Raw genomic sequence first — 13,510 nt, 5'->3', positions numbered from 1 at the left:
AACCAACGTGCAAAGTGTGCGTTCTCTGCCGACACCCCCGCGGCGAGGGAAGAGCACCCTCCCAGATCCACTTCATACAACCAAACAGCTGACGGGACCCGAGGGGGGTGCGCGGAGCATCGTCCTGCACGGGCCCAGGAGGGCCGGGCCGGACCGCTCAGAGGCTGGCCTGTCACGGCTGAGCAAGGAACGCTCAGGACCACAGGGGCCCTGGAGTGAGAAGGCGGCACTGCTGAGCCTCCAATGGCATGAGTCCCTCTCCATCTCAGAAAACTGCCAGGTTCCAATGACCACAGTGTCCCCACTGCTCGGAGTTCATCCTGCACTGGTAATTCCCCCTCCTACGCAGGGTCTCTCGTTCCAGTTAAATCTGATCTTATCGCTCCCACCCTGAGCCTTCAGGATAAAGTCCAAGCCCCACAGCCTGGTGTGAAAAGCACTCTCTCCACTCTTATGGTCTTGCAGGTCCCCACATCCGAAGGGAGGTCCACATGCACCCAAAAGGCGGTGCTGTCTGCCTCGTGAGCCTTCCCCGCCCCCGCCCAGCTACCCACTGGAGCCACTTTCTCCCTCCCCTGACCCGCATGGGCGTCCTGCACCAGCCCCGCACCCACGACGCTCTTCCACTTCACAGACACGTAGGCATGTCTCCTACGTACCAGGCACTGTGTGCGGCAAAGGGGATACCCGGGGAGCTTGAAGCAGACGTGATCTCTGCTCCTGCGGAGCTATAATCCCCAAATGGAGAGACTGGCAGAAGCAACCAGTAGAGAATGACAAACTTCCAAACAGAGGGAAGGAAAGGTGCAAAGTTTTAAGGGTCCGGGACAGGGAATGTGTCCTAAGTCAGGTAATCAGAGAGACATCCCTGAGGAAGGGACACCTGAGCTGTGAGCTGGGGGTGGGGACGAATTCCAATTAAGGGAACGTCCTGTGCAAAGGCACTGAGGTGGAAAAGAGCTCAGAGCTTGAGCAGCTGCTGCAGGAGGGCCAGCAAGGCAAGGAAGGGGCGGGTGGGACAAGATGAGGCTGGGGAGGGGGGGAGGGAGGCCGCGGCCAGACTGCAGGCCTCACGGGCCACGTCAGAGGCTACAGTCTTCACTATCATCGCAATGAAAAGGTGTGAAAGAGTTTTTAGTCAGGATGAGCGGGGATCAGGTCTGCGCGTCTCCTAGCGCATCACCCTGGGGTCTGTGAGTGCAGTTCCTGGTTTCCCGAGGCCTCCCCTCCGGGCTGGGGGCTCCTGTGGACGGAGCTCAGCAAGCACTGTGCCACTTCAGAGGAAGCTGTCCCTGTGGTCACACAGGGGGTCCAGGGGCCATCTGGGGGACACTTAACATCCTTCCAGCTAACGAAGATGGGGAGAAGAGGCGACAGTTTAGACTCAAACCTCCTCCTTCCGAGCTCATTCAGGGAAACCCCAGGAAGACCCACCCAGACAGCCCCACCTGACTCATGGAATACAGTCGCCATAACACTTCGAACGATTCTGGGGCAGCAGCAGGAGGGCCACCCCCTCGGCCCCCGGGCCACACCTGACAGCTGGCCCTGGATGCCACAGGGAGGAGGTTCTGGTCACTCCCCTGAAGAAGCAGCTCTAGAGGCCAGGAAGCCCTCCCACCACCCCAGGGGGCCTCTGTCCAGGTCTGTTCCCTGAAAACTGAATCTCGGGCAGAGCCTCGGCGGCACCAGGCCGTCGGCTCCACGAGAACCTTGGCGCAGAAAAACAACTGAATCATCCTGATCATTCTCCACGCCAAGCCCTCTCGAGGCCAATATTCCTTTCGGTGGGGGGGCGGGGGGAGGTGGCAGCTTGGGAGTTGATTTCTATGGCAACCAGCTTTAGTGATCTGCATAAGCTCCAGACACACAACCCCCAACCTGTCCACAAGGGCAGCCAGAAAAAAAGCATAACCTCTCAGCTCTGAGAATTCCTGTCCGTCCCTGGGTCCTGGAGGTTTAATGGAAGCATCCCATGGGCGGAATGCTCTAGGGCTGTCAGAAACATCTCAGAAACTCATCTATCTTGACCCACACAGCCCCAAGCCACTTCCCCAGGGACCCGAGTATCGCCTTTGGTGAAGGCCCTTCGAGCTGAGCCCCTTCTGGGGCAAACCACCTTTCTCCGTTTGCTTACAACAAAATGCAGAAAGGCCAGCTTTGCAAACCCAAGCCCGGGGCCCTGCTTCCCAGTCTCTGAAATCTGAATGTCCCTCTGCCTCTGCTGACCCTGGGCCCCTCCCCGCACCTAAGCCCGTGCCTCCCTGTTCATGTCCCGAGAATAAATATTAAAACAGAAATCTGAAAACAACGGCACGGTCAAGGTCAAGTGTCACTCTATGGCCTGGCTCTGAACTTGAATCTCGTATCTCACGCAGGGTGGGAAGACCAGGTCAGCGCCGACAGCCCAGGGCCCCGTGGCGGGAGGATGGCCTGCGTGCTGCTGAGCAGGCCTCACCTGGCACCTCTCAGTCCCTCTCTCCACCGGCCCCTGCCCCTCTCCTCTCTTCTTGGGGCCTGTGCAAAGTGCAGCCTGTCACCCTTCTCCCCAAAGGAGCGTGCTCTTCGCAAAAGAGGAAACATCCCGGCCTTAGCAGATATCCGCTTCATGCTCAAGCACAGACGGCAGTATTTATCCTGGAGATACTGAGGCTGGAAGGTTATCCTGAGGTCACCTCAGGCATCTGAGGGCCGGCTGCTGTGTGTGCCCCGGGTGGGACAGACTCCTGGGACCCAGCCGAGACCTCCCTGGGAAACGCAGCCGGTGGCTGAAACCCTTGGAGCTGCACGTCCCCACGTGCCGCCTGACATGCTCTCCAACCTTCTCTGCACAAGAACAGGAACACAGGGGACCAAGTTCCCCTTCAGTGCTCAGCCACCACCTGCCCTGCGCCGTGGGCTGTGGGTGTGCTTGCGGGGAGCAGGGGATGGGAGGCCCCCCAGGGTTGGTTGCTCCCTAACTCCCAGTCCTTTATCTAAGAAAGTAATGACACAGGCAGTAGTGGTGGGAGCAGCTGTAAGAACTCAGCAAACATTAGACACTTCTACATACTCAAAGACATTTACTTCTCACAGCCACCTGCCCACCTTAAGAAATAGGACCTAGCAGCAACCCCATTTTACAGAAGAGGAAACTGAGGCTCGAGGGGGTCATGTGATCACACTGGTATCGACCACCAACTAAGCACTGGCTGGGGCCTGAGCACCGGGTGAAGCACTTCATACGCATCGTGTTGTTTACTCTTCCCAACACGGTGTGAGGTTTTCCTGGTACTAACACCATTTTACAAATAAGAAAACTGAGGCTCGGCGAGCTCACAGAGGAGCCCTAACACGCCTTTCCCCACGGCCTCCCAGCCCCATGCAAGCGGAAGAGACTTCAGGTTGCTGGCCAGGCAAAGGCCCTGCAGGGCACCACGTGTGGACAGCGCATCTCCCCACTTGCGTGGGGGAGTGGGACAGGACACCAGCAGGGCCACAAACGGGCCACCAGGGCTCATGGGAAGCGGGAATCTGCCAGAGTCCGTCAAGAAGGGGGCGAGAGCCACAGGGAAGTGAGGGAGGCTGAGGCCACCGACCCTGGACACATGGGGGAAGAAAATGCTGTCAGCAGGAGGGCTGCTATGTGGCGATGAGAGTCCCCTTTGTCCTGATAAAGAAAGACAGGACGTCAACCCTCCGGTTATCACACACTGCAAAGCGCTGGCTCGAGCATCCCTCCCACAGGGAGGCCCTCTCTCTCTCAGCTGCATTTTCACTGATAACATGACCTTGTTTTTCATGACCCCCGAGCCGCTTTCCTGGGGAATGAATCATGCTCTTGTCCACAACACAGAAAACACAGGGCAAGTCAGCGGCGGCAATGGCAGCGCCCCCCAAGGTGGCGGGCGGGTTACCGTGGGGTCAGGACCCAGGCTGCTGGGGAAACGGGGAAGGGAGAAGGGAAAAGCCAAGAGGACTTGGTCCCAGCTCAGAGATGGGCACTCAGGGTCAAAGCCGTGAGCTCGGAGAGGGGTCCTCCACCACGGCAGGACTCAGGGGCCAAGGGCAGCCGCTCCAGTTCAAAGGCCCTTGGGGGTCCCTTTCTCCAGGGGTGGCAAGAGGGTTCCGCCCCTGTGCCAACTCAACGCCTGTGGCTGCGGCTGTGTGTCGCTGAGGACGCACAGGCACGTGCGCACTCTGCAGTGCTCAGATCGGTAAATCAGGTCTCTCAGCGTAGAGGGCAGAGCGGGTGCCAACCGTGCCCTGGTTCAATCCCGTCTCGCCCCCGACGGGACGGAGGCCCCGGCAGGGAAGTGCCCGACCACAAGCCCATGTCTTCTTGGCGGTGGCAGAGCCGTGTGTACAGAGTACACGGCAAGGCGGCTCCACAGCTTTGGAAATGCACAGCACCGCTCCCGGCCCCCGCCTCACCCCTCCACGCACCTGGAACCTGTGCACCAGCTCCAGGGACTGGCTGTCGTTCTGGTCGGCTTCGAGGATGACATCGGTCAGCTTGTGGATGATGACGTCCAGGGGGCCCTGCTCCTCGATTGGCCGGCTAAGGTTCAGCTACAAGCGGGAGACACAGAGAAAAAGAACAACTTCAGCTCCTGGGCCCGCTGCCCCATCTATCCCGTCTCCTCTGCATGTCCCCGCAGCACGGAGAGGGGGCAGGAGGAGGGCTGGCACTCGTGGGACAGGACGGGACGAATGGGATGAACTCGCTGAGGACCTGGAGCCCTTCCGGGGCAGGCCCTGTGTTTACACTTCTGTCCCTGAGCCCCAAGCGGCCCAGGACACAGAAAATACACACGTGGAATCAGGGTGACGAAGTTTCTGTGGATCGAGGGAGAGTCGCTGTGAAAGCATTTACTGGCCACGCTGCAGCTGCCCTACCACCCAGGTTTTTCAGGTGGGGACACCAGGGTTCAGGGAGGTCAAGTCCAACGACTGAAGTCACACGGCCAGACCTGAACTGAGATGCAAGCGGACGCTCTCTCCACAAAACTACACACAGTCTCGGCAAAGCTGTGATCTGCGCGAATCTGAGAGCTGCTGCTTTGAGAGACCAGAAGCTGGTACTTCACAGAGATCAGGGCCTATGATGACAAAGTGAGGGGGCAGCAGGCTGCCTGGGGTCCCTGAGGCACGGCTCCACTGGGGGGCGTGTTTATTTTTTTAAGAGCGTGGGGTTAGGAAGATCGGGCCCCGGGGGGAGCCAGAGCTGCTGGCTGACAGACAGTCGGCATCACCTGACCCCCAAGACAGGAGCACCTGCCAACAGCCGGGGCCGCCTGACACCGAGCTTCCTGACTGGCCAGATGTCTGCCGCCCGGCACGCGGCCGCCACCAGCTGCGTGGCCCGCTCCCTTGGAGGGGACGGCGCCAGCCCGGCACCTGGCTGACCCCCTGGGTGGCCTCAGCAGAGGCCGGAGACAGCCACCAGCGCCATCCCTGCCCTCAGCCCCACCCCCAGGCGGGCCTCCCTCCGGGATTCCCGACTGTTTGTTTCAAAGTCGTTCATAAAGAAGTCACGGTGACAGCTCTAGGCAGACACTGTGCTAAAAACGTATGTCCGTTCGTTTCTTTTCATTTTCAAACCACACAGTGAGAAGGAATCCCACAGACACAGACTCCCGAGACCTGCCTGGGACCTCGCGGTGAGAGGGCAGAGGCAGAGCTGCCGCCGGGCCTGTCCCACGCCCCATGCCTGCCCTGTGCCACGGGACGCTGTCCTCTACAGCCACGACCACCCAGCTGCCTTGTCCTCTGGCTGCTGGCCGAGTCCGGCCATTTGGAGACACCAGCAGAAGAGGGGAGAGGAGCCTGGGTGTTTGCTCCCACCGTCCCCACTGTGCAGGGCAGCCCCTCTCCCACGACCACCACTGTCTCTAAGCTCTCCCTTCCCCTAGTCCCCTGAGGCCTGGGGTGGTGACAGCCGCCATTCTCGGGGTGCCTCACCACCTCCCGCTGGCTCCTTTGACCCTGCCCACACCTTGCCATCCTCCCTCATTTAAACTCTTTTTCCGTTAAGGCTTCGGAATGTGCCAGCTCTTTTCTGCTGATATCCTTAACTCCTCTTTTTTATTGTCTGCCAGGAAAGATGTTAAGGGATTTTACCTATTTGGAAAAAAAAAAAAAAAAATCCCATGGACTTCACCAAAAGAAAATACTGAAGGACACCGATCCTTCCCCGTGGTGACTAGCCTGTGTACAAAACAGCAAAAATGAGACCAGCTGAGAAGCTGCCCATCTTCTGGGACTCCTGGACGGGGAAGGGAAACGGCATTTGTCCTCACAGCACAGCCAGGAGCTGGGGGTGATGGTCCCCCTTCACAGACCAGGACACCTAGAGCCCAGGAGGAAAAATGACCGGGCAAGGTCTCACGGGTGGGAGGTGGCCCGGCTGGGGCCTGGACACGCAGTGACACCAATGGGCTCAGCCCGCAGCCAAGCTGCTAGGTGTCCTGGGGCCCGTGCAAAAGCCTAGCGGCATCCCTGGGTCTCAGTTTCCCCTTGGATAAAAAACAGGAAACTCCAAGGACCTTTCCGGTTCTGTCCGCGGATTCGTTATTACATTCCCATCCAACTCCACTTCCCAGAATAAAACAGAATTGGAAGGAAGGCAGATCCGCCGGTGGGAAGTGGGAACACGGGCAAAGGACAGCTCATTCTCAGAGGTGCCACAGACACAAGCCCATTTGTGCTGTAACCGCGGCTCCACTGTGACAGGCACCAAAACAAGAAGCCAATATTTTCAGACCAAGACAGCCACGGATGGACGAGAACTGGGTCACATGGTGATGCTGGGCAGGGCGCCCCGGGCCTCAGAAACCCCATCCCAGAGAGGACATTTCCCATGCAGCAAGAGGGGACAGAGTCAGCCCCTGAGAGGAACCTGGGGCCCCAGTGCGCTTGGGGAAGGAGGTGGGCAGGAAATGCCCTCAGCTCACGCTCGCCTGGCATCACCCAAGGCCTGTAGACCTGACAACCGTGGGCTGTTTGGAAAATAAGCTCCCCACGTTCCCGGCCGCCCCACTGAAGGTAAACAGTTGAGTTTTGGAAGCCGGCCACCTTCCTTTGTGTATTTTCCAAGCATTTTTGTGCCAGTGAAACCCTTTCACGAGAACAGCAATCAGGACACACGTCAGGCCTGGATGGTCTCCCTCAGCATCGCTGCAGCATCCTTGCTGGGGCACAAGCAGTGCTGTCAGTGGCTCTAAAAGGCCCTCTAGGGCTTCCCCGGTGGAGCAGTGGTGGAGAGTCCGCCTGCCGATGCAGGGGACGTGGGTTCGTGCCCCGGTCCGGGAAGACCCCACATGCTGTGGAGCGGCTGGGCCCGTGAGCCATGTGCTACTGAGCCTGTGCGTCCGGAGCCTGTGCTCCGCAACGGGAGAGGCCACAACAGTGAGAGGCCCGCGCACCGCAAAACTAAATAAATAAATAAATAAATAAAATAAAATAAAATAAAATAAATAAATGGCCCTCCAGCACTGCCTTTCCTCAATGGACCAGACAAGCCTTGGTCATCCTGAGGGGGTCTACCCCAAGGAGCCGGCAGTCTCTCTCCACTGGCTGGGAAGGGGGAGAAGGCCCTCTGGGGCTGCATCCTCAGGAGTGGTACTCAGCAGGCTCTGGGCGCACGTGGGAGAGAACCCAGGACCCTGCAGAGGAGGGACCCTCAGGAGGGAGAGGCAGCGCCACAGAGGAGGGGACCCTGCAGAGGAGGGGGACCGCAGCAGAGGGGACCCTCAGGAGGGGGGGTGTCAGAGCCGAGGGACCCTCAGATGGAGGACGCTGCACAGGAGGGAACCCTGGGGCAGGGGAGGCACCTCAGAGGCTTCGTTTCCCAGATGCAGTGGGGATGGGGGCTCGGGTGGAAGTGAACTCACTTCAGTTGTGCCATTTTGTTTTTCTGACCCCACTCCGTTCGCAGAAAAGGGAACTGTCCCAGGGACCTGTTCTCTTCCTCAGAAAGGGTCCCTCTCAGCCAGTCACAAGGCGTCCCGATGAAAGGGCCGCCTGCCGTGGCCAGAGGGGGTCTGCAGGCGCCACGTTTCCAATTCACGCCCTCCTGTGAGGCCAACGCTGGATGCTGCTCTGTGAGCACTCAGAACTCGGAGGGAACAAGGGCCCCCTGTTTCCTCAGCGAAGAAGGCAGTGAGGCAGACTAAGGTGGGGGGAGGGCTGGGAGGAGATGGGACAAAGGCCCGCGGACCCCGGTGGCCTAACAGTCACCTCTGACCTCCAAAACAAGCAACCCCATCATGCCCAGGCCCGGACCCAAGGTGAGCTGGGCTCCGCCTACCCCCGCCTTCCCCACCACCTGGTCGAGGAAGACAGGATAGGATAATGGGCACAGCAGATGCCTGGAAACCCCTCCAGGCTCAGAGGCTTCTGGGCTGGAGCAGGTCACTTAACTGCTCTGTGCCTCGGTTTCCCTATTCATAAAATGAGGATGTCGTAACTACACTTCCCAGGGCTGGATGAGAACATTCCGTTTAGAGATGTGGCACATGAGCCCTCCAGACCAGTTCCTGCTTCTGCTTGGTCACTTGTTAATTCGACAAGTATTTTCTGGACCCCACCTGTGCACCAGGCACAAACGACGACCCCTGCCCCCTCAACTCAGGGCCTCAGGCAGCCGTAGGAGCATCTGTTCACTTTGGATGCAGCCCCGGCTGCCCCAGACCTTGCACAGGGCGGTGCTCTGCTCCTCTGCCAGAGCGAGCCCTCTGCCTGGGATGTCCCCCACCCCGCGTCCCCCTGTCCACATGTGAGCTCTTACTCATCATCCAAGTCCCAGCTCAGAAGTTCAATCCTTTTCCAGACTTCTGAACTCACCCCTCCCCAAACAGGAAGAATTAATGGCTCCCTCGTCTCACCCGCGTCCCCAGGACCCTCTTGCACATCCCTCCAGGATTGCACTGTAACTTCCACGTATAAAGGCATTTCTTTAACCCTCTGTCTCCTCCACAAGACCGTGAGATCCCCAAAGACCAGGGCTGGGGCTTGGCATCCCCAGGACCTAGAACCGGGGCTCCAGGCAAGAGCTCGGTAAACGTTTGCTAAATGCGCTGGCAGCTTTAAAGAACAGAGTGAACAACGCAGACCAGGGAGGAGGGACCTTCCGTAGAGCAGGGTGACTCTTTTCTGCTAAGAGGGTTGAAACAGCCTCCCAGAGGAGGAGGTGTCCAGATCAAGCCATGGAGGGGAGAAGGAAGAATGGGACCTCCAGGGATGGGCAGCGGAAGGGAGGTGTAATCCAGGTAGAGGGGGCAGCTGCAAAGATGCAGGACTCACCTGCATTAAATCCTCTCCTGTATCTATCAATTCCAAATGCCTCAGGTGCCCTAGGCTGCCACCTCAGCCGAAAGAGCTTTTCCTACAGCACTGGCCCCTGAATGGCACCTTGGGCAAGGGGCGGGGGCGGGTAGGGTGAGGGGTGGCCCATAACCGCCCCTCTCTCATGCCTGATCTGCAGGCTGGAAGCCGAGGACCCAGCAGAAGACTCCAATGCCTAGGGGACCCGAATTCGGCTGTGGTATGAACAACTAATAAGTCTTCCGTGCATTAAGCCGCTAAGAATTTGGGGTTGCCGGCTTTGGCAGTTAGTCTACCCTAATGCAGTCCCCAGAGGGGAGAGTGTGGATGGGGGAAGGGCGTGGGGTGCCGAGATGAGATCAAAGGCAGAGGGTTTCAGCTCTCTGGAGGGTTCTCTGGGCTGTACTTCCAGCTCTCCCTTCGCTCCCAAACTCCCGCACGTGCTTCCCTGACATGATCAATAACCAGCTAGATACAAAAGAAGCAGGTTCATCGGTGAGGCTGGGGACTCGGGAAAACTGGCTCCCACACCTGCTCCCGCTGGGGGCCATTCATCCTCTCTGGATACAACATGCAAGGTGTTCTACCTAGAGGCCTGGGCTGCTAAAAAAAGTCTACACTTCTCCGAACACCCAGACAGGCTGCAACTGACCTCTCAACTGCAAAGGCCGCAAGTGAGGCCAGTGAGGACATCAGGCAGGTGTGGTTACCATTTCACAACCGTGCTCGGCAGCCGGGTCTTGTTAGGAGTGGCTGTGAAGCTACGAGGCCTGGCACATTGTTGAAGCTCTGTGTCGTTCTCATGGGTCCCCACTCAGGCTGTTGTGAGAACTGAACGAGTTAATGTGTGTAAATTACTTAGGATGGAGCCCAACACAGAGCAAGTGTGCAGGAGCCGTGCACCGGTGCCAGGACAACAAGGCTTCTGGCCTGAAAACTCAGGTTCCGAGGGGGGTGACCACACAGGCCTGTCCTCAAATGGGGTTTTCCTCGATGACAGGAGTGTCTTTTATTCTGATGGGGCAACACTTGGTGGGCTGGATAGGGGCGGGTCACCAGAAAGATCGAGGCATGATGAGATCAAGCCACGACTGCAACTTTCAGCCCCACTCCCTATCCTTTGGCGGGGGCGGCTGGAAAATGAAATCGCGACAAATCATGGCTTTGGGATGAAGCTTTCATAGAAAATTCCGCAGGTACAGGGTTCAGGGAGCGTCCTGGCTGGTGAGCTCATGGAGGCGCTGGGAGACTGGGTCGCTCAGAGGGCACGGAAGCCTCTTCCCGCGCACCTTGCCTGACGCACCTCTTCCACCTGGATGTTCAACTGTATCCTTTCCCATAACCCTCTGTAATAATCTGGTAAATAGTAAGTCCACTGTTTTCCTGAATTCCGGAAGCCACTCCAGCAAATTAATCAAACTAGAGGAGGGGGTCATGGGAACCTGTGAGGGGTCAGGAGCACAGGTAACAACCTAAACTTGCAATCAGCATCTGGTAAGTCTGCAAGGATTCATCTAGTGGGACTGAGTCCTTAGCCTGTGGCATCTGACACTCATCTCCAGGTGGTCAGGGTCGAAACTGAGTTAAACCGTGGGACACCCAGCTGGTGTCGCAGGATTGCGTGCTGTGGGAAAAGCCCCCCGACACCTGCTATCAGACGTGCTGAGTGTGTAAAATGGTGACAGTAAAGGAGAATGGCAGGACGTATGCTTTTCCTATTCAGCTGTGCACTCAAAAAGATCAGCCATTCCATTGCCCTATTCTTGGTCTTCACATCACTAATGACCCGTGGAAATTTCCCGCACATACTGTTAACAAGAGCTCAGGTGCAGACGAGAATTTGGATTCTGCAAAGCTAGGTCACTTGTCCTAGCTCATATCAGACTCCTCAACGTGTTCACGCTGCCGCATTAAAATGGACCATCATTGTTAATGATGATAAGTAACACAGAGTCCTGCCTTTGGGCCGCAGACGAGCTAATAAGCACTGACCGCGGGAGGTGCAGGTGAGGACACTGGGTCACAGGTTAAGTAGCCTACCCAAGGTCATCCCATTACAGCTGCATGGGAACCTGGTCTCTCTCCTGCCAAAGCCAGACAATTAGCCACTAAGCCAAAGGGTGCGCCGTGCACCTGGGGCTTTCCTTGCATCTCTTTTCTGCCCCTCAATTCACCCCTGCGGATGGCGTGTTTGCAGCTGTGACTTCCAATGCAAGTCACTAGATGAAGGTTTTGACCCAGCCAAGGTCCAGACTCAGTGGCCCTGATCAACGGCAAGTGGGCAGGAGTCTGATTTATTCCTCTGGGCTCTCCACAGGTCTGAGGAGCGGGGACAGAACTGCCACATGCAACATGGAAAGGCCTTGCCGGGCAGAAGTAGGGCTCTCCTGAGAGAAAAGTCAGGTCTGGTGCCTCAGGGACAGACTGCAAAAGGGTGCCTGGCCTCGGAGGATGCAGCCCCAGTCCCGTGTTTCTTGGCGGGGTTGGTTCCAAAAGATGACAGGGGAGAGCAGCCCGAAGGCCCTTCCCAGCAAGAGCGACTCTCCCTCCCAAAGGAGCTCAAAGTGGCCCTCAGAGACCTCAGGAGCTGGGGGTCACGTGGGGCTGGCCACCAAGACCCGCAGGCTGGTCACCCCGGCAGCCTCTGCCCCAACACTCCCTGACCCAATGCCCCAATCTCTCAGCAACTGGTCTCCAATTACTAGCATAACAAACAACGATCTGGTTAAGGCAGACACGTGGATAACCCTTCTCCCCCAGAAGAGGAAGGGCCAACTCCTTCAACGGCTTAGTGATGAAGGTCCCTTGCGTGCAGCTCCAAAGTTCTGGGCATCTGCATGCCAACTTTATCTCAAACAGCCAGGGAAGTCATTGCCTCCAGCATTTAAGACAGTGTTGGCAAAGCCTCGGTGCCGGGCTGAGCCCTCAGCAGGCCCTCCGGCAGGCACGGTGCCAAGGAGCAGTGTTAGCTCTCCCTTCCTGGAGGCTTCTCTGCTCTCGGGCCCTCCAGACCCTCATCAGGCACAGTGCCTGCTGGACCCGCTTCCTCCGAGACCAACCAGTACCTGCCCTTGGGGTTCAGGTCGGACTTTTCTGGGCCCCAGGCATGACGCTTACACCACCGGTGAGTTTCAGAAGAAGAGCTCTCCCTGGCCTGTGTGCCCTCGCTGAGGTCCAGGACTGTGTCCTGCTCCTCCCTGCGACCCCTGCATGGCCTGGCACAGTGCCCGGCTGTGCCAGAGACCAGCTAACATGTGCTGAAATGCTTCCCTGAGGCTAGAGACTCAGACCATCCACCCATCAACCTACCCATCCATTCACACGATGTTTATTGAGCACTTATACAGCCACCCCTCCGAGTAAATGTTATCCCCACTGTGCACTGAGCAAATGAAGACAGAAGGACAAGGTAACTTGCCCAAGGGCACTGCCAGCGGGGGGCAGGCCCACGGGATTTCTGACCCCAGTCTTTTACCTGCTCCTTTCCCCACAGCCATCACCCTCGTTCTGTTTTCAGCACGCTGTCCCGGCTCCCAGGGGCCAGGACCCCCAAGGCCCCCTAGCTTAGTACGCCTACACGGTGCTCAGGGAGGGGGGTTCCACAGGGCCCACTGGAACCCCAGTCGAAGTCTTCTGCAGAAGTCCAAGTGGCCCCAGGAACAGGCTGCAGACACCCGAGCCTGGCAGGGTGAGAAAGTCGAGGGTGCCTGGGGGCCACAGAGCAAACAAGGATACATGCCCAGGGGACAAGCAGGGTGATGTGCACCCCGCAGAGAGGAGGCCTGGCCTCCACAGGGAGCTCAAGAGGCCCAAGGCCTCACAGTAGCTGCGTTCTCAGCCAAGCTAGCAGGCCACGAACTTCCGGGGGCTGGAAAGGCCGGGCTCCAACCACAGCACAAAAGAGCAAAGGAGGAGCCACCGCTCGGTCACCCGCAGGGCTTCCTGGGCTTGAGTCTTGCCCTCCCAAGCAGACCATGAGCGTCTTGAGGGCCCCTGCCTCTGGGTGCCTGTCTACAACCAAGTCTAATGCAGGATCGGAGAGTCACCAGACACTGACCCTCACGAACCCAAGAGGGTGGATGAGGAAAAGAGGCAAAGGGACAACAGTCCCCACAGAGAGGCTTCCGTTCACCTCATGTGACCATCCCAAAGCTAAAAGCCTGGGCTGAGACGGGGTGAGGCTCTCCATCTGAGCTCTCAGCCA

General features: G+C 58.1%; 1 protein-coding gene across 1 annotated transcript in view; it reads right to left on the bottom strand.

Moving 5' to 3' along the window:
• Positions 1 to 13,510, bottom strand: part of ITPK1 (inositol-tetrakisphosphate 1-kinase) — a 161,992-nt gene that overhangs the window by 64,538 nt on the left and 83,944 nt on the right. The window contains exon 4 of the mRNA XM_079914618.1: positions 4,426 to 4,551. Within this exon, the coding sequence (XP_079770744.1) occupies positions 4,426 to 4,551 (126 nt within the window). The remainder of the gene's footprint in view (positions 1 to 4,425; positions 4,552 to 13,510) is intronic.

The sequence above is a fragment of the Stenella coeruleoalba genome, assembly GCF_951394435.1.
Source record: "Stenella coeruleoalba genome assembly, chromosome: 2".
Taxonomy (NCBI): domain Eukaryota; kingdom Metazoa; phylum Chordata; class Mammalia; order Artiodactyla; family Delphinidae; genus Stenella; species Stenella coeruleoalba.
Note: the sequence above shows the minus strand (reverse complement) of the source record. Positions and strands in the feature narration are given on the sequence as shown.